This window comes from Misgurnus anguillicaudatus, chromosome 15 (assembly GCF_027580225.2).
Source record: "Misgurnus anguillicaudatus chromosome 15, ASM2758022v2, whole genome shotgun sequence".
NCBI classification, from domain to species: domain Eukaryota; kingdom Metazoa; phylum Chordata; class Actinopteri; order Cypriniformes; family Cobitidae; genus Misgurnus; species Misgurnus anguillicaudatus.
In genome coordinates, this window is record NC_073351.2 from 14975812 (window position 1) to 14998307 (window position 22496).

At 37.8% G+C, this 22496-nt stretch overlaps 1 protein-coding gene across 4 annotated transcripts in view; it reads right to left on the reverse strand.

Moving 5' to 3' along the window:
- LOC129418871 (SH2 domain-containing adapter protein F) overlaps nucleotides 1-22496 on the reverse strand; it is a 133745-nt gene that overhangs the window by 4888 nt on the left and 106361 nt on the right. For all 4 annotated transcript variants that reach the window (XM_055173814.2, XM_055173815.2, XM_055173816.2 and 1 more), the window contains 2 exons: nucleotides 9027-9201; nucleotides 8666-8785 (listed from right to left, as the gene is read on the reverse strand). In XM_055173814.2, the coding sequence (XP_055029789.2) occupies nucleotides 8666-8785; nucleotides 9027-9201 (295 nt within the window). The remainder of the gene's footprint in view (nucleotides 1-8665; nucleotides 8786-9026; nucleotides 9202-22496) is intronic.

The window sequence follows — 22496 nt, forward strand, 5'->3', positions numbered from 1 at the left end:
AAAGGCAAGGACAAAGGAAACCGGTGCACTTTGCGATGCTTGAAGTCCAACTCGAGTCCGACTCAAGACTTGGACTAGAGATTGAGTCTGGGTAAAGACAGAGTCCACATCCATTTTATCTGGACTCGAACTTAACTTCTGGTCTTGGTCTTGACTTGGACTCAAGTTGGATTTGACTACACTTGCTTGAACTAAAGGAAAGTTGATGTTTAGTGTACTTAAAATATTAAGGGGCAGTTTCCAAGACAGGGTTTAGCTTAATCTGTAACTTGCCTCTCTATCACCATCTCTGTTTGAAACATAAAATTCAAGGTTCAAATTCAAGGACCATTCAAGGACTTTCCAGGTCCAATACCCTCAAATTCAAGGACTAAATGTGGGGACACATTTCAAGTGAGAGCAAGGTTACATTGTGTTACCTTTTAAGATACATTGTTACAGTTCCCTTTCGAGGGAACTCGCGCTGCGTCACTGCGGTGACACTTTGGGGACGCCTCCAGGGGTAAGTGCGTCTAATGTGTGTATCAAATTCAACCAATGGTAAGGCTTAACAACAAAGACAGGGTGACGTGGGAGCCAGGAAGTATATCGCTATCTGAAATATTGCCAAAGACGTCATTACAGGGACGCAGGAAGTATGGCAAGGGAGACGCAGCGTCTCGTTCCCTTCTCAGGGAACAACAGTTACATACGTAACCCTAGACGTTTACATTTCTGCTTGCTTTATGTGTTCAATTCAATTCAATTCAATTTTATTTATATAGCGCATTTCACAATTGTTAATTGTTGCAAAGCAGCCTTACATGAGTAGATGTAAAGGAGAACACAGAAAATCAATAGATAATATAAGTAGTAGAATATAACGGCTAAGGTTAAACCGTACAAGCTAGCGTATTAATAATGTAACGTATACAGTAAAGTGCTAAGTTAAGCCAAAGTTGACTGACTCTCCCTGGGACGAAAACCCCCCCTAGGAGAAAACCCGGTGGGAAAAACTCATAGAAGGACAAAAACCCTTAGGAGAAATTAATATACTTATATATAAAGATACTGTGTTATGTGTTGTGTGTTGACGTCACACTGGCCGTGAAATCCTACCCAAAAGCTCAAATTATTAATCATGATACTGTATAAGTTTACAGTAAAAAAAATTATGTAGATTTTATGCACTTGCTTAATAACTGATTTTTGTTTATTTTAACCAAATTAGTTAAAAAAAATCCCCAAGTAAAAAACTTAAAGGATTAGTAAATTTTTTAAAAACTTTTAAAAAAGTCAGATAATTTACTCCCACCATGTCATCCAAAATATTGATGTCTTTCTTTGTTCAGTCAAGAAGAAATTATGTTTTTTGAGGAAACATTCCAGGATTTTTCTCATTATAATGGACTTTAATGGACCCCAACACGTAACAGTTTTAATGCAGTTTAAAATTGCAGTTTTATTTGCAGGACTCTAAACGATCTCAAAGAGGCATAAGGGTCTTATCTAGTGAAACAATTGTCATTTTTGACAAGATATATACAAAAATATACACTTTTAAACCACAACTTCTCGTCTATCTCCGGTCCTGTGATGCGCCAGCGCGACCTCACGTAATTGAGCTAAAAAAACATAATTTCTTCTCGACTGAACAAAGAAAGACATCAACATTTTGGATGACATGGTGGTGAGTACATTATCTGGATTTTTTAAAGAAAATTTACTAATCCTTTAAGCGAGATAACAATTCAAGTCATATTAGAATTTTATCCAGGGATGGGATGCAACCACTACCTTCTTTGCAACCATCTACCTTTATATGTAACTGACTGAAAAAGCTATTACCAATCTTGAAGACAAAATGGGACTCTGCCTGTAAAACCCACCCAAGTAATTTTTTTTGTGATGTTTTCTTTGTACATAAAATCCTGCTAGATGATATAAAGAACATTTTGTAAAAATATAGTATTAACCTGTCAAAAATCTTGTCAATGATTGAAATCAATGTGAAATCAAACTTTTTCCACACATTATGAGACTTTAGCCTGGACTTCACAGAAAGGGTCACAAACTAGATTTGACTAATTTGTAGGACTAGCCCAATCAGTCTAAGCAGCCGGCCACAGGTTAGCATTTACACATCAACACACTGAAGCCTGCAAAACCTTTAGTGACGACATTTGCACAGACAAGCACTTCTCACATTTTCTTCAGAAAATGGACAAATCTACTTATATACGTCTCAGTGCTTCTCACAGTAATCCCCTGTCCAAATGAGAAACAGTGGAAAAGCCATTCAGCTGTACTCGACTATAAACTGCTATGCCTGTATCAAAAATATTCATCAGTGTACATCAGAGAAAAAGTGTAAAATTTGAGTTGTTTTGCATTTAGCAGAAGCTTTTCACCCAACAAGACTTACAACACATTAACTGCGGACAATCTGTAACAAGCGCTGTTTGTAACTGAACCTGCAACTTTGAGGCTCAGATTTTTAGCCTTACATGCACACATGGACACAAAGATGAGTCCCAACAGACATTATTTTTCAATGTGGCCAGTCTACACTTCACTTATCACTTAATTGCATTTGTAAAGGCTGCCATCTCAATGGTGTCCCACGTGATGAAAAGTGAGAGATAACACAGTGAATCGTATAGAGTACAGTAAACCCCTAAATGCAATGTTAAATTTAGTCTAATGTACAATATGGGGGGAATACATTTGGCTAAAAATTGAATCAACTTATTTATCTTTAATGCAGATTTTTCATTTTTATCATTGTGGCTGAGTTACTGACAATGTACACTGGAAGTAATGTTGGGCTGGTTTAACCCATGGTTGGTTCAGATATTGCAAATTTTTCTAAGTTAGATGTTTTAAATTTTTTTTATCCAATTTTAACCCAACCATGTGATTTTTTAGGCATTCTACATATACAGCCAAGGTGTACATACATCCAATACAAACCTTATGGGTTGAGAAGGTTTGAATTATGATACAACTAAAGGGAGAGATATACCATATAAATAAACCGTTACTAATATGTAAATAAATCTAAGTAAGAGTCCACCAGCAAGCTATTAGAGAGGTAACCTTAAGTATCAACAAAGCCTCTATCTTGCAATAAAACAGACGATGTTCGCTATCATTAAATATAAATAAATCCCTCCATCTCGTCCACCCATCTTTGTTTAGGGCTCCCATTGCTCTCTGGTTGATTAGCTGCCTGTCATTATCTGAGTTTTCATCATCATTAGGAGAGATGAGAAAACATTTCTGCTCCCACGGACCCCTGAGAGACCCTTACGCATGACTGCTAGCACAAAAGAACCTGCTAAAAGCATCTAAAAGCCCCCGTAAAGCGTTTGTGATTAATCCCTCATCCCTCTACGCAAGGAGAAAGGCCCGAGGTTACAGGAGACGGCTTTAAAAGCTCACAAGCATCAATATGTAAATTTCTTTACTAAAGGATTTCTATTGTCTACCTTTAAAAGATTTGATTTTCCACTTATCGTATCAGCTGTACGCGAACAAAAGGCGTAAGACGTAAAGACTGGTGATGAAAGAGAAAGGCTTTCAGGCATTACGGAGGACACCACTGCCTTTGTGCTCTTATCACTGGATACTTTAAATCATTTCCCTTTAATTCTACAGATCCGTTTCATTTTATAGATCTGGTGTCACTGCGGCTTACGATAGCTCAAATATTCAAGGATTTATACGTGCTTATGCATATACATATCGCAAACTTTCACGTGGCTCATTAACTGCATGAGAAAGAGTCACAAGTCACTTGGCAACCTGCGATATTAAATGTCTCTTCCTATCATATTTTAAAAGCCATCTTTAAAGGATTATCCTGAGTTAAATGTGGGTTAAGATCTACCAGAAGCATGCTTTCAATAGCCTGAGGAAAATTTAGTTGGAAAATAAAAAAGTTTTTTTTGTGATTGTTGCGGGCAAAAATCCTTGATCTTGCGGCATGTTTTCTTAAAAAAATGCGATGGAATATGCAGGATATTTATGCAGTTTTATGCATTGAAAACTGTTGCAACTGTTTGCAGCTTTTCAATGATGTTCAAGTCACATAATCACATCACTTCATAACGTTCCCATGACAACAGGGGACATGGCTGCGCTTGTGTTGAGTAAATTCAACATTTTTCAACTTTCTGCTAAGATATATGTGATTTTTGGTGCAAACATGCAGGGATTATGAAATCATGCAAGCCCTGCATGTGTTGCGCACAGAAATCTGCAATTTATGCTGCGAAAGTGCGGCGTTTTTGAAAAAAAAAAGCGGACTTTGGCTGATTATGCATTGAATAATGCGATTGCATAATCACGTTTTTCTGAAGGGACTGATTTTACTATTTTTAGATGTGAGGTCATTTGTATTTGGTGAATGAACATATGAGGAACACAGATGCAAAAGCTGCTTAACGCCACCTCGTCAAAAAAAAAAAGATAATGATATTAACCAAATGCTTTTGGCATGTATTATATGTTCATCAAATACTTTGGCTTCAGGTCATTTAGAACCTTAGAGCCTGAAAAAAAGCTAATTTACAAGAAAACATGTCAGACGCACTTATTAGAGGGTTTTGCATCTGAACTCTTCATATCCATAACTGTTGTGGGTGGAGTTTGATCTACTGTATGTAGGGGAGAGCGGGTTAAGTTGTCACAAGGGTAAGTTGTCACACTGTTCATAACTCCAACAATACAGGCTCTATCTCAAAAATCAAATAGCCACTTTATGTGACGACTTCTATAGTCAACTTCGTATTCACATGTGGTCAAGATCGCTCTAATCTGACGTTAGCACAATTTTCTTATTTTGCACAAAATAGAGGAGACAATAAAGTGTCTTTTGATACTGTAGCTGACGTGTTATGTTGAGCTAACCTTGAGATTAGCCAACATTAGCACACATGTCAGTTTGGGGCAATGACTTTGAGGCAAGTCATACTGGAAATAGTTAACCCCAGGTTATTCTAAACTCCAGGTTAAAGGAATCCTGGGTTATCTATTTCACGTTTCACACTGTTTGTACTTAACCAGGTACATAGATAACCTAGTGAGACAACTTACAACCATCGGCAGGATGGGGCAAATTGTCAAAAGTGAACATTCTCATTCAACACTCTACAACTCCGTAATGAGATAAGATATGAAAATATAATGCATACAACATATGTGCCCAAGATTTTCTTCTTTCATTTGGTATGAGATTTATACCATTGTGATGTATGGTGCTCAGTCTGAAAAGTGTGACAACTTACTCATCCCAACTTTATAAGACAGATACTTCAAGTATTTATTGAAGATCACATCACATGCTTTTTGATATTTTTGAAGTGGGCGGTAAATCGAGTTTTGGACATATTTTTGTATTTTTTCCGAATGGGATACAGGATGAGAAAATAATGTCTATATCGATATGGTCTGATATGACCCTTTTTTGCAACAGAAGCTCTGCCAGAAATGTACACTGTGGTCAAACGTAAAATGCTTGCATGTTGTGCAGCTATATATTTTTAAACATGGAAGAAAACCTCGTCTTTAATTATTTAAAATTATTTAATTCATTATATGCTGTTTTAATAAAGGTGATTGACTTTACATGAAGCTTTGACTAGGCCACTTATAGAAAATTGTCATATTTATAGTATATCATATCATTGTCATATTTATAGGTTTGTTTATCCAACACGGCAGCAGACGCGAAGTTACTTTCAATGCAGCCTTAAATAGTGTTTGAAGTCATTTTGAACACAAGTTTATTAAAAAAAAGGGAATTTCATATGCAAGAAGGATGTTTGGATATGGCAAGACATGATAGCCACGGACTCCACGTGGCTAAATTACTGGTAATCTTACAACCTGTCTTACTGGTAAATTGGGAGCACTGATTTACCGGAAAGGTTCTGTTCACACATGACATGTTAACTGCAATTTACCAGTAAATTACCAGTAAAGACTGTATGTGTGAAAGGGACTTATGAGACTGGTCTGGTGTAAGCCAGGCTAAGTGTTTTGTACCATTTTGCATAAATAGACTACCTGATTTTTTGCAGAAATCTCTAACATAAAAATATATTTCATTTTTTTATATAAATTGAACATGTCTAGAACATGTCTCTAAAAACAATCTTTATTAAACCTCAGATTTGAGATGGTAAACATAAAGGAAATTTTTAGGGCTGCTAATAATAATCTGCCAATGATTTTATTGCACATGATAAAAACAGAAATTGCAGACGAGAGCCTGGTTTTATAGCATATGTTTGAATTACAAGCCCAATGAGTGCGTTTCAGCAGAGACTTGTTCTCCATTTCTGTGCGATGCTTGTGGTCCTGGTGAGGTTGCACATTAGCATGCTGTTAATACATAAACTTTTATGCTCCCTCTGTTCAGAAGAGATTTATTTCACACCCTTTAGCCATTTTCTCGCTTTCTCCATCCATAAACCAGGAAACTGCTAACCCTTCTTTGGCGTTTAAGATCTTAAAGCGAATGGGCTCATTTATATTACTTATGCTCTGCTCTGACCCACTAATCTGCCTTTGAAACAATGCTCTGTTTCAAAAACTGCCTACCGAGACCTCATTTAATCATCATAAACCAACGCAAAAGCCTTCTCCAAAAGGTAGCATCTTTTTGAAATCATGGCTGGGAATTTTGGGCCTTTGGACAGTATTTACAGTGATACACCTTTGGGTCTCTAAAATACTTTACATTTCATTCAGTACCAAAAAAGTCTCAAAAGTGCTTAGTCAAGAAAGAGGCTATCAAATCCATTCAATGCTTTGTACCTTGGATGATGTAACACACAAAAAAAGTCATTTTTATTTCTAGTGGTTTTTGTTTGTTTGGATGTTGCATAAGAAGTTAACTGCCGTGTTGGTGATAAACAGAAAGCTCACTATGGTTTGAAACTTCAGATCAAGAATAAAAATAGCTTTGAAAAAAATAATGAAAATTGATCATTGACCTGTAATCCTCAGATTAATCTCTTTTCTTTACACAGGCAGGATTCTTATTTTTAGCAGTGATTAGGACACAGACCAAATCCTCATTAGTAATGCTGAGCACACCTAGGACCATTTCATATTGCCATTAATATTTCAGTGGACTCTGACATGAATAGTTTGCATGTAAGAGTCTCTGTGGACTGACTGTGTGTAAAGACTTGGGTTTCTATATGGCTGTCAGGTCTGGTTTAGCACAACATGAAGAGACCTCTAGGACCGAATAAGAAATTTACTGCACAGTATTTTACATGTGCAGCTGTTTTCTTCTAAAAGAGGAATCCGTACACACTTATTTTCCATTTAAAAACAGTTCATAATTACCATATGTGTCAATTTTACCCATGCTGTTCCTATAGAAAATCACAAGGCCGCTCATGGCTTATTTCATCAAAACATGCTACCAGGAATCTTCATCATTATATCAATGTCAGCACCTTATTGTACTTCCATATTCCACCCCACCTTTAACTCCCCGTTTCTCCTCTGTGAACTAATGTGAGGTGACTGCCATAAAGGTGAACGAGTCACTACACGGTCACATTGCCTTGATAAAATGTCAGAGCGCACCAATCGGATCAGAGGTCCGTCCGCACACGCTCCTATAACCCCTGCTGCTCCCATGGGCTTTCACCTGCTGAAAAGAGCCGCAGACGGGCCGCCGCAGGTCAGAGAGAGAAAGGAAGTGTCAGTCTGGATAAACTCGGCATTGCGGTGCGTCAGCATGTCACCGAGTGAACCGCGGCGAAAAGGTTACCGGAGTAAGAGGCTTGATGAAGGTACGGGTACACTTGGAGGTGTAAAGGGTTAAGAGGTGACTCTGGTTGCTTTCAGACAAAATGACACGTCAGCAAATGGGAGGGTGGAAATTACTTTTGTGAAACGTGGCAAAGGATGAAGGACGTGACGCGTATTAAAACAGGCACCGTGCTTTTTTGGGCTTTTTGCGGCTTTCATTTGAGAGTGGACGGGAAACGCAAATATAAAGATGGGGTTCTCTGTTGGCAGTTTGCATTGCATTAGCAGTGCAAAAGGTCATGAGTTCGAACCCAGGGAACACATATGCTGATTCAAATGTATACCTTGGTCGCCAACGATAGCCCTGTGGTTAGTGTGCCAACGTATAGCGCTCAAGGCAACTCAAGTTCAATTCCGGTCTCTGTGGTTCTTTGCTGATCCTGGCCCCTATTCCTATCATTTCTCTACTGATAACTACCCAAATAAAGGCATCAACACCCCTAAAATAAAACAAAAAAAGTATACCTTATAATGCACTGTAAGTCGCTTTGGGTAAGAGCATCTGTCAAATGCATAAATGTAAATGGCAGCAATGTGACAGAACATGTGCTAACCGCAAAGCACCATCTGACTACTCTTGACCTTGACTATCAAATAATCTCACTGCTAATTATTAAAAGATTACTTTAAGATTTATTGAAATCCATCCTCATGTCTTTTTAAGCCTGTAAAACTTTCTACACGAAACACAAAGAAATGACATGATGACTGTGAAAATTGTTATAGTTTAGGTGCAGTATGCCTTTAATTGCATGTTTTTGGATATGCAGCATCAATTATCACATGTTTGAAATTCAGAGTTCATTGTTAATGTATCTCAGTGTGTGTTACTGTGTGATAATCTTACTTGAGTGACAGGGAGTAGTCATTTTTGCTGGTCTCGCTGTTTCTCACCAGATAACTGGCCTCTTTACACAACCTCAGCAGAGACTCGGCATCGGTCCGACTAATTGCTCCGTGATACCAGCTGAAAAAAACAGGACAATCATAAACCATCACTAAAAGTGTTACTGTAGATTTATTGTTAGAGCATTGTGGTAGTAATGCCAAAGGTTGTGGTTTCGATTTCCAGGGAAATGCACACATGCTCAATAAAAATGCGCACCTTGAATGCACTCTGGATAAAAGCGTCTGCTAAATGCATAAATGTAAAATGTAATAAAAACGAATTGGTTCGTTTTTGAGGTTGGATGATCAGTTTAACTCACAACTGGCTTTCCAGAGGCATGGAGGGGTCTATGCGTTCCCCTACTGCGGCAGCGTTGTGATCCAGTGAACTCATCTTAGTGTTGACCAGGCAGCCGCTAGAGTGCCTCTGGAGTGGACGGGACTTCATGTCTTTCGTGGGCGACATTCTGGACTTTTCCACACCGTCAAACTGCACTGCAAAGAGACAGACCAGCTTACATTATTACATAATATTTATTAAAGGTGCATTGAAATAATATGTTAAATTGTTATCAGAAGGTATGTGGCTTTATTAAGTGCAAAAATGACTCAAAAGATGATTATACATGCCAATTTACAACCCTAGGATTTGCCTTTAGAATGAATTGGTCTATTGTTCCCTTGTTTGAAAGGGTCATGAATAATAATGTTGAGCTCTGCTCTCATTGGCTGTTTCATAGAGCAGCTCCTTTCAGTAGCTCTGTGTGTGTGTGTGTGTGTGTGTGTGTGTGTGTAAACAGGCCTTATATGCTTAAGCCTGTATAAGATGAAGATACGTAATTTGAGGAAATATCAATTGATTGGGGATTGTTAATGGAGGTTTCTGAGTGGTAAGTTTGTGTTTTATTCATAGACTGTAAAGAAAGATGGACGTAGTGTCCGTGACGTCACCCATTGGTTTCTGAAGATAGTTTTTGAAACTTAAAGTTTGCGTTACCTGCCGTCGCCATCTTGGCCGGGTGTCATCGCGCATTACTCGTGGATTTCCGAAAATGGGTAAAGAGGTGGGACGTGGGTAAAGCTGAGGTGTCTGGTTGCAGAAACCACACCTGCCTAGCTCGATTCTAGTGACCACATTGGCTGTTCACCCCTCACTCAAGTGGCCACGCCCTTAATTATGCAGAACTTTAAAGCTTAATATAATTTAAACAGTGGAGTTACAAAAAAATTCACCCCCCTCACAGTTGTCATGAAGGGCTATACAGACCAAAACATATAATTTTCTACTTCCTAATTATTTTTAACAAGGGGGTATATGGGAATTGACTCCCTTTTGGAGCCAGCCTCAAGCGGCCAGTCGATGAATTGCAGTTTAAAGGATAATTCCAGTATTTAACACTTTGAGTCTCATTTCTGGTTTGTTTTGGATGAACTACAGTGATGGACACTGAATTTTTGACAATGGGTCGTGTCTTGACTTTTTGACTTGTTTAGAAGCGTCTCTTGACTGCTTCAGAATGGAAGTCAAGGTCCATGTCATTAAAACAACACTTAACGTATGAGACCGTTATTCTAACGTTAAGGGAACTAACTAACCTAAAAATAACTTTCTATTTCTGTTAAGAAAACTTTCCTGGCTAACCAAAAACAAACCTTGGAAAATAACATTACGGGAACCAAAAACTAACGTCAGGGGAACGTTTTGAGAACCAAAAACTAATGCTGTGTTTAAAACTCATTCACTTCTTGAAGGGAGCCAGGTCTACAGAGTGTCACGTGATTTTCGTGGATCTAACCTGCACATTGCCATTGCCAACATCAGACCGAATATATGGCAAAATCATTTACTATGGTGATGTATTAAAGTATTTAAAATACTCTAAATACACTCCTAAACTAAATTAAATTTTTTCCACACCTGCAAAATACAAATTACAAAATGCACTAAAGTAATTAAATACGTATTTAAAATACATTTAATTGAAATACTGCCCATGTCTGCTTCACACTAGCATATAACATTAACTAGCATATAGCGCTAACTCAGCAGTCAAACTTGTTTTTTAGCATTGTAACAACATTGTACTTAATTTAATGCATAATTTAATAGTGGTGCGTACATCTCGACTGTAACGTCGCAGTTGGTGTTATGTTGAGATTGGCCTGTTTTCCAGGAGTTTTTTGATGATGATGATGATAAGGTTACAGGTCTGACCAAAACTGTATTGTCCTTCCTGTAGTGCCGTGAACTTTAACCGTGGTTCATTCCAGGAGGCCAATGTCCACCAGATAGGACATCCAAGTGAATACGATTGTAACCTTTTTAGCAGCAGTAAGGGCAACGAAAAATGTCACTTTTCTGATCTTTGAAGATCTTCAAATAAAATCCATGATGGAGTGAAAATTTCTCAAGCGTATCAATGTTCCCCTGAGGTACTTTCTGAAAAAAATTTCCTGCGTGACCTTGTAAGACTAGCAATCCATACATCGAGCTTTGTGTTTTATTGAGTAGAAACTCCCTTTAGGCCATAACTCAATCAAATGAAGTTTATGTGAAAGCCTGTGGGATTAAAGCTCATCCTCCATATAACTAGAGGAGCTTTAGATGAGAGACTTCATAAAGCATCTACATTGAAATCTCTCCGTGCAGACAGGAGCTATATTGGAGCGGTGTACAATGAAGCACATGTCGGACAGGACCTCAAACCTGTCCATTCTACAGTTAAAGAGATTAAACTATCTTTCTCTAAGAGAACGACCATGACCGGCACTAGTGACCGAAAACCTCTATTCATGTAGAAGGAATCTAAACAGTTTTATCTAAGAGAAACATGGGAACAGATGCAGACGGGCGAATGAACAAATACTCTTATCAGTCAGTGTTGACGTGAGAACTCTGAACAGCTGTTTGACTTCTCCAGACTGCTGCTGTTTCACAACATGTTTGTCCAAATGCTTAAGGCATGAGCTGGAAGGCAAACTTCTTTCTTTATTCATCACTCAGTCCGATTTTTCTGATGATATTTAACCACTTAGAGATTTCGGCATGAGCCATTAACTGTGCCCATTTAGGGAGTTAATAAAAATGCTTGCTTCAACCGTGTCGATTACAAAATCTGTCAACTAAAGTTAAGCTACTGAAAACTACTAAGTAGTTAATATAATACATTTTATTGGTTTTAATATTAAACATAATTATTTATTTATTTTGAAGAAAAAAGCTCTTATAAGTCATACTGATTTGTATAGTTGTATTACCATATTACCTTTAATATAAAGACTTAAATTTGATCTTTGTATAAATGTGAGGACAAAACAGCAAATCAAATCCAATACAAGACACAAATCCCCATATGAAATGCTGGCATTGTGCTCACAGGTCACAATGGTCTTCAGAGCATGAGCAGAGGTCATAGAGGTCACAGGATGTAGCTGTACTGAAAGAGCTCATGTTTCTGATGGATGCATATGAAGCCTCAGGCATCTGTGACCAGACCTCCAGACTCCACACACACATCTATCCTCAAAGATCAACACATTTCAAAGTGAGATAGAGATGGAGAGAGAAAGAAGAGAGGGGTATCCGGGTGGGTGTGCTGTGGAAATATTGATGGAAACATTACAGAAAGATTGTTTGTGTGTGTGTTGCATCTCTCTCTCTCTCTCTCTCGTGTGTCTGTCAGTCTCAATGTGAAGGTGTAATTACAGTGAATGGCCATTTTGATGGCTGACTCGCAGGCTCTTTACAGCATCAAAGATCAATTAAGCACCGTCTCTCATAACAGAGCGCAGGGGTAAAGTTCTGCTTACAGTAAAACAAAAGACTGCTTGTCTGAACCACTCACAACATGTTGACATTCATTGTTTGACAAGACTTATATATGCTTTTAAGTTTAAAACCAACACAACTATTTTAAGAATGTATGTTTTGGGAGGGAAATTAGATGTTTTAAAATGCATTGTTGTGGTTTTAGCCACTAGGGGCCAGTATGACTATCAACAATCATCTACAGTCCCTTACACAGCTTACTTACGGAGCAAAAAAGTAGGAATGTTGTATAAAAATACGTAATTAGGTAACTGGTAAGAGTTTGTTGTTTTGAAATAATAATATCTTGACACATACAATTGGCAAAGCATTGTGTCATTTACATGTAAAGCTTGAATGTTCACTAATTGTAGTACCTTACATTTGCAATTCAAGATAAGTAAAAAAATATATGATAATAATGATAACGATAATAATGATAATAATAATAATGATAATAATGATGATGATTAATAATAATAATAATAATAATAATAATAATTAAAAAAATAAAAAAATAAAAAAATATACATAAAATAAAAAAATAAATAAATAAATAAATAAATAAATAAATAAATAAATAAAACATACATACATACATACATACATACATACATACATACATACATACATACATACATACATACATACATACATACAGTATTTTTTTTCTGTTAGTGAGTATACAACACAACTAAATTATTATCCCATGCTATTTACAGGTATGGTGCACCAAGGAGTTTTAAAGGGACACTTCACCGATTTGCATTAAGCTTTGTAACCCCAGTCATGTTTTTGAATGGTCGTGCATCATTCCCTCAGTTTCCCTTGAGACGGGAGAAATACAGATTTTAGTGTTGCTTTTCTTTCTTTCAATGATGTAAAAATCGTCATTTTGCATCATTGAAAGAAGGAACCAAAGCTTCGTACCGTGTATGGACAGTGACGTCCTGGATACATATTTTAGAATCCTAAACTGGAAGCGACAGCCAAAGCCTGCAGGCTTAAACGGACTTCTGACTATAGAGCGAGTGTTTCTATTTTCTTTGTTATACTAACGTGGCATTTATGTACACAATAGCATATTTGAGTGCTGTTCCGATAAATGGGAGTGGCTTGCAGAGCTGTGCATTGTGGGAGTTGTAGTTTTTATATACGAATGCGCCCTTAAGTCACATTCTGTCTTTTCTCGGTCAAATAGTAACAAAATTCTATATTTATGTTACATTTAAACTACAAATATGACCCAATTTCAATAAAGGTTAAAGTTTCTACTGATGAAATGGCCCTTTAAAGTTATAGGTTTTACTATAATATAACTAAAAAGAATCACGCCCCCATGACACCCTTTTAGAAGTAAAACAACTTAAATGCATTGGTATAAGGGTCAATGACGTGACGTTAATTATTTTGTGTCCATATGTTTCATTTAAATGTAAAAGGGTTACATTTTCAAAATAAATTTGCAGATTACTTGCATAAATTCTCGTTTTTAAGGACCAAGTCCAAGTTCTGTTTTTTTTTTCATTTTGAAAGAATATTTAGGGGATAATTGCAAAAACCTGTGCCAATTGGTGTAACTAGTATTTTTTTTTAAATGAAAATATAAATATATTTATAAAAAATGTGGAATAAAATATAATCATCTAGTTTAGTGTAATTTGATTTTTTTTACATACATTTTTACATTATTTGTCAAAGATTATTTAAAAAACAGCTGTTTTCAGCATATGTCAGGACAAGTACTACAAAAACACATTAAAATTTACATTTAGAAATAACTAATAAAATGATATTTTAAAATTATTTTTTAAGGATTACGTTTAAGGTGGATAAAATATTTAATATTTCTCATTCTTTGGCACAATTGGTGGCAACACCATTTGACATTTTCAGGTCCATTCAGTCTTAACTTTCATAAAAATGGTGCAAATGTAATTTTTTTATTCCATAAAATTAACATAAACACACTATGTGCATTGAAATAAACCTGATGCATGCATTAAAACAAGTTTTCTAAAAAATATTTTTTGATTTTCTTATCTTGCCAAAACGTCTTTGTCACTGACCCATAAACAGGATCAATAAAATGCACGAGAGTGATTCAGAAAAAATACTATCAGATATTAAACAGCATTATGATAATGCAAGAATTTTGAAGTGGACTGAAAAGGGTTATCACATGTCAACAATCCTCCTGAAATTCATTTCCGTCTATTCTCCACGATGGTTTGTGTGTGCTTTTGCATAACGCATCAGCGAGAAATTGAATGTTATAAATTTTGTTTACTGTTTGGCATATACTGTACGGCTGAGGAGAAATAGCTTGTTCCCATGGAAACCCAGCATGCAAAAGTACTTGCCCCTCTTAACGCTATCATATCTGTCACAATACAATATTAAAACTCTTCGGAAACCAAGATGAATGTGTGTTGGAGAGAAGTTAAATGTTCACAAGATAGGTGAAAGAACAATTTCAAGAGCATGAACTGGTGAAATGAGGGTAAGTAAAGGGTAGTGATCGCCTACAGCTGTGACCCTCAGAGACACAACATTGCCTGTAAACTCCTGTGTGACCCTCAGCATCTGTCTCAAAGCTCTAATTACACACATATGAACCGCCGAACATGGCTGTAACCTTGACGACGACATGTCCGATCCGTATTCAGCTCTGTGCTTTAAAGCAGTCGTGAATCTGACACGAGGTGGAAGGATGTACTTCGACGCACAGACTTCGCTTGACCTTTAATGTCTAATAGACTAAACATTCAGCCTGGTGAAATGGTTTACCTGTACAGACCGCCAGACACTGAGGTTTCTAGTAAATCTCTTTCTCTCTCGCCTCTGTTGGTCTCTCTGCTTTCCTAAACTTTCATCTCGAAGGAGTTTTTTGTATTTGACCTTTTCTCTCCTTCTGAATCTTAAAATAAAATTTGAAATAGACAAAACAACATGGCTGAAAGAATGACTGACAGGCCTTTCCATAACTGCACCTGAACTGACGGGGATTAAAGGGCTTCACACATAAAGTATTTGGAAGTGACAAATCCCCTGAAAGTCATTGAACTTCAATGAGAGATTTTTCAGTGATGTGCAATCCGGCAGTAGATATGCTCACTATGACTAACAATACAGCCACTCTTTGACATCCAGTGATAAAGATGTTGTTTGTAATGTCTCACAGGTGCTGTGTACTGTATCACAAAGAGACAGGCAGCATTTCATCTTTAAAATAGCAAAGAGAAGGTAAAAAATATTTAAAAAGCAAAATCCTTTTAGAAGGATTGTTTACTTGCTTCCCTTATTATATAACCAGACTTTAAATTAGATATTCATGACACATATTGAAACAAAGTTTTCAATCTCCATAGCACAATACACAGAATGAGCATGAACAAAACAAAAGACAATGAATGAAAGAAGACAATGTAAGAGGGACAAATTGAGTCCTTCAGATCAGATAAGGTCTCCAACCTTTTTGTCAGCAAGGGCTACCACAATGCATAAAACAATCTGGAGGGCTACTTTGATGTAGTCTACTTAAAACTTTAATTGTTTATTTTATTTTCCTTTTATTATCATTGTTTAAAATGTTAACATACACAAAAGAAGCCAAGCTAATCTAAAAAAATATAATAAATTAAAATTGAGGCTATTAATAAAATGTGCTTTGACGGGCAACTCACAGACTCTGTGCGGGCAACCTGGTGCGCGCGAGCAGCACCCTGTTGGAGACCACTGGACTAACCAATGTGATTTATATTTACCGACATGCCGCCATATTTAAATTTAGTGCTAATATGCATTTGCTTTGGTTTTCGTTTTGCTAAATAAGCTTAAAATGTGGATCATTTTCTCACACACCTAGCATTTCACTTTAAAAGTCCAGTGTGGGGCTTTTAACGGTATCTAGGGGTGAGATTGCAAATTGCAACGAGAAGCTACGGTAGCTGCCCCAGGACAAACATGTCATCATCTGAGGCCCGGTCCCAAATGACACACTCCGGACTTGTAGACTTTCTCAGAGTCCACACTTTGATGACATCATGTATTGCAGACCTTAAGGGCTCGTTATAGATATGCGTAGGTCCTACTGCGGTTTTCATTTATACTTTTGCATCGTCATCCGCATCGACGTGCAAACACGCGCAGACCGCTGGTAGGCAGTAACCACGCGTGTAACCACAGAAGAAGCTTGGCAAGTTAACCCACAAACGAAGAAGAAACAACTACTTGTTGTGTATGATTTGAGAAGACCAACAATGATGGAAGTAAATAAATAGCGACTTTTGTTGCAGTTTGAGTTAAATCACTTCTCAACTTGGCTCATCTTTGTTTTCACCGTAGCAAATGGAAATACCTATGACGCAGTTTTTTTACCTGACGGGAGGGGTTCTGGTGGACCAATCACAGCGCTTGCGGTCCGCGTAGATCTGACGTGCTGTTAAAATTTTTGCGAGGTGCATGTCAGGCTACGCAGAGCTACGCACAGGCTATGGATAACCTACGGCGTAGCTACGGCATAGATCTTACGCATGACTAAAATTCGGGCTTTAGGGACCCTTGATGTGAGTCCACAAAGGCGCATCAGAGTCGTATTTTGGGACAGACCTGAGCATCACGCTGGAAATATGAAGAAAAGTTGCCCATCAGTGTATACTCCTTCCATCCGTCGTCTGATTGGTCTGATTGCTTATTCGCAAGGACTTCTGGGTTGGAAAGTGCACGAAGCCTGCTGTAGTGCGGGCTTCGCCAAAGACCTCATCAAGGTTACAAAGGGAGCATAAAAATGACAGATGGGACACCATACGGACCCTTAAGGCCACGAGGCCGAAAGTCCACATAGGGTGTTTTCACACCTGCCTCATTTAGTTCGGTTGAATCATACCAGAGTTCGATTGCTCACTTGGTGCAGTTCATTTGGGCAGGTGAGAATGGAGCAATCGAACTCTGGTGCGCACCAAAAGCGGACCAAACAACAAGCAGGCCGAGACCACCTCTTCAAGTACGCTTTCAAACAAACTCTAGAGCGGTTCGTTTGTGGTGAGAACACGATCCAAGATCGAACCGACCCTTACTGCAAAAGTTCTGCACATTTTGGACTAAACCAGCTGCCGTAGTCAGCTGCGCAGTGCATTATCGGATGAGGAAGTGGTTGTTGAATAAACCGAACTACAGATGTGAAAACACCCATAAAGTGTGCCATTTGGAACAGGGCCTGAGACAACGTAGGGATGAAACGTGCTCTGTAGAAAGTTTAGGGCTAATGTAGAAACATGACAACGACTTCCATGTAAGGGGACCTAAAAGGTGCATATTTGGACCTTTTTAAAAGGTCCCAGTGACAGCTTTTGCTTTCCTTCTGTAAGTGATTTCACTTAAATCTGGCTCACAACAATTCCTGATCCTGTTTAGACATAATCGTCTGCTGTATCTCTACTTTCAACTACAGAAAAGGGAACTTGAAGCGTTTTTATATTGCCTTTAAGTGCAAAACGATAAGTAGAATCTAATGGTACGAAACTTCTGTTGAATAAAATATTTAACATTTAAGTTACAGAAGCTTTAAAACCACACAGATGAGTCAAGACGCACACCCACGCTAAATATTTCTATAGTGAAATGCACATTGAGGGCTACTTCTGAGCACATTTCCTAATTAAAGGTCCTAATTAATTCTCATTTACTAATACACTAATGGAACTTCCATCAAATAAGTGCAGTGCTCAGTGGGGAGGACCGGTCGTAATTCAATGCTGTATTACAGGGCTGCAATTAAGCTCTCCGGTCTGACTTTTGAAATGATTAACTAGTCACACTAGCATTCATATTCTGAACGCTTACTGCGAAAATATCTGATGTCATGCTCAGAACAGGCTGGTGAAACCAGCTAATGAAGACATTCATTTACATTTCACTTCAGGATCATTCAAAGAGTCAACTCTGACTGGCTTAAAATGTGTAATAAAATAATAACTATAACTACGGGACAACAGTGGGAAGTCACGACTCACGAGACGGCCAGCTTAGACGTGAAAAAGATTTTCTTTTTGTTTTATCCTGGGAATACATTGTATGTGTTTCACAAAGGCTGTGAAAAGCAGACCTCCATGGACTAATGCTCCACTGTCATGCCTGCATAATGAAATCTAGATATCTTTTAATTATATTATTTTGGGGTTCTACGGGGACACGAGACGGATTTGAGCATAAGAGAAAGAACCGGAAAGCGCAACAATTAATTCAGTACCAAAACAAAAGGCACCGGCTCTTTAGTAAAAAACAAAAGAATTAGGCTGTATTTATATGCAAATGTAATTTCTGGCCCATCAGTAGCGTGCAATAATTAAAATCAAGTCAGATTTATGAGAGTATATAAACTGCTATGGGAAAGGTATAAATATTCCTTCAATGTCCCATTTTCACTATTTAACTGAAGCTTGAATGTTCAGCACACAATAACATTTGCATATTGAACTCTGCTGAGAAGTTTGAAATTCTCATTGCTGTCAGTTTTCTTGTGGCTGGCATGAGAGGTTTTGTCTTACTGTAAATGTGGAGACTAAATCTGCAATAGAGAATTTGTTCATCATTTACAGACTACACACAACTAAGTCTAAAGTAATTCATTGTTAAAATAAATTTTTTTTAACAACAACAAAAAAACTAAAGAAGTATTTGACTGCATCATCTTTACAGTTAACGCTGATTTGGACATGATCTCTTGGTCTAGTGATGACTCTTTTACTTTTGATATAAGAAGTTTATGGTTTGAATATGTTCAAATACAAGTTTAACAAATATACTTGTTAAATATACTAACTTGTGGTTAGGGTGTCGGGCTTGTAACCCGAGAGTTGCTGGTTTGAGGCTCTCGACTGGTGTGTTGCAACTGCAGAATTCATTAAAGGAACAGTATGTAAGATTGTGGCCAAAACTGGTATTGCAATCACAAACTTGTGGCTAAAACTGGTACTGCAATCACCCAACTGGTGGCCAATACACAACATGACAACATAAACATCAGTTGAGTAGCCTAGAAATCTAGACGCACCCTAGCGGCCGCAAAATATATTTGCTGCCAGGGTTTAGTCTAGGCACTCACAATACACTTAACAGCTCCAAAAACCAAAATTTGGTCAGGCCAATCACATCATGTGTAGCGTCTGTGGGGCGGGCTTAACATGATGACGACAGAGCTGCCTGCGACGGTTCCTACTTGAAAACAAAGAATGGCGGCTGCTGCTGGCGAACAGCTTTCTTTTGAAGCGGCTTTGGCCGCGACTCTGGAGGACTTAGACTTATGTTTTTCTTTGAGAGGAGAGCAAATAACCCTACTGAAGTCCTTTTTAAGCAAGAAAGATGTGTTTGGAGTTTTGCCGACTGGTTATGGTAAAAGTTTGATATACTAATTAGCTCCACTGGTGGGGAAACGCAGGGGACTCATACGTCACCTTCTTCGTTGCTCTGATTGGTCATAGCGCTATCCTATTGCGTACAGAGGCATTTTGAGGGACAACCTTATATCCCGCCCCTTGCATTGAGCCGTTTGTGTGAAGAGTTGCCAGACCTTACATCTTGATGTAGGTCTGGCTAACCAGGCTATCAGTTGAGGGCTGCAACTCCACTTTTTAAATGACAATATCCTGGCCGGACCACTGTTGTCAGTGCTATACGTTTTTGAAATGAAAATGATTTCTTAAGGTCTAGTGACACATCAGGGCCATTAATGATTAATTGATATAAATTTCTTACATACTGTTCCTTTAACCACCATGATTTTTCAGCAAAGTCCTCAACGTGTACAGAAGCCGAATGCGAAGCGATCGTGGATCACATTCAAACTTGGGTCCATTGTGAGTACTTATGGTACTTTTCCATTGGATAGGTCGGGTCAGCTCACCTCACCTCACCTCACCTCACCTCACCTCAATTTGGCTTGGTTAGCTTTTTCATCGAGTTTAGTAACACTTCGGAGTGGGATGGATTATAGGTGTGTCGTTATATTTGCACTGTCTACTGCTCTGACATCATACAAGTGAGAGCGTCGTTGGAATGCTATACATTCCCATACATTCATTTATTTCTCAGTCCGCCACAAATGTAAAATTGACCACCACAAAGAAATGTCTGAACATCGCGTTTATCACTACCTCTGTCTCAAATGAAAGTTTCTGTACAAACACCCGTGGCTTCAGTCGCTGGTCCGACCCAAACCGTGGGGTACTATGCAATGGAAAAGCACCATTAGACCTGAATATAACCTGAATGTGGCAGCCACATGGATCACAGCACCCCCTAATGTGTGCTTCAGTTTCTACATTTTTACCTTTTGAATTCTCACTTTCATAATTTGCAATGTTTCTAGTTGTATCTTAACTCTTTCAACGCCATTGACGAGTTAACGCGTCAATTAAAAGAAAAGGCTTTTCTGCCAATGACGAGTTTTTCCCGTCAATGCATATTTCCGTTATTACCCACCAGGTGCCCTTACCCAAATTATAAAACCCGGAAGAATTCCCTTAGGGCAAACAGTTCAAACTCCATGTATGTTTAAAGGATCGCTCTGAATCTGATCTCTATCAAAAGTCCTTCACAAAAACGCAATTATCTCAGCTTTTTGCTTAAAATTTGGTATTTCTGAAGAAACCTACCCATATTTGAAAGGTAATAAAATAAGAAAAAATTAAGATAGGATGAAACGTCTGTTCTTCCCATTTGATATATTGTATGCTCATATATATATATAAAGAAGAAAATTTCTGAAAGGCATTACATTTTTGTGAAAATCATAAAAAAATGTTGGCGCTGGCTGACAACCTTTTTTTTAAAAAACGCTGGTGGGGAAAGAGTTCAGTGATTATGCAATTGTTAACTATGTATTGCCTAAAGAAGAGTTTTTTTTAGATGTTGAGGCTTTTGCGTAAAAAGCTTGCATGCACTTAGCGGGTTTTGCAGCACAAGACTGTCAAATTTGTTAAATAGCAATGAAATGACTAAAGTGAAAATAAAGCATTTAAAATACTGACTAATAACATTTACAATGCCATTAAAAAGCCTGATAAAAATGCTCAATTCCAAAAAAACATTTCAGACGCACTTTTTGGATCTGAACTGTTCATTTGCAAATCCACAGGCAAAGTGACCTTTAATCAAGTTTTTTGCAAGTACGTATGTATGATATACATCCAATTTACATTAGCTATTTTAAGAATAAAGTCAAGGTGTAGGCACAGATTTGAAGACAACAAATACACATTCAGGTGCAATAAAATTGCGTAACTGAAATAGTTGGTTTTAAGCCAACTGTGCATTAGAGCTTATTAAGGCTGTTATAAGCTGTTTCAAGCTTTCGAACAACAACCATTGAGGGCAAAATGTAGTATTTGCAATTCAATTTCCCTCACCATTGTGAAATGACCCTTTAACCTGTTTATTCCTGTGAGGAAGCAGAGCGGCCGAGGATCAACTTACTGCTAATCTCCAGAGAAAACCTCCTGCTCGGATCAATCCAGGTTAACTTACATGCCTTAATCTACACACCATCACTCCAAGAAACAGATACCTTCACTTTGCCTTTAAATGCATAAATCTGGATATAAAGCTATATTCATGGCTGACACGCAATATGTCTTTTAAGCATTTTTGTTTTATGGAGGCACTTCACTTTGACACATAAATGAAATGAGAGAAAGCTTTCAGCTCAGAAAAAATCATCACAAGACACTGAATTGTAAAGATCCTGAAATGGAAACGAGAATTGTAGTCATTTGATCGTTCATAATGGTGTTCCTGAAGAGTTGAACATCTGTAATCTCTTGGGCACAATCGCTTTGTAACATTTTCTTTCTATGTCAAAAAAGTGAAAGGCAAACAGGCAACTTGTTCAAGACTTGGCGATCACGTTACGTATATGGTGGCGACTGTTAAGTGAAAACCACTACATGTCCCTGGGACACGTTTGAAGTAGCTGTTTTTGAGT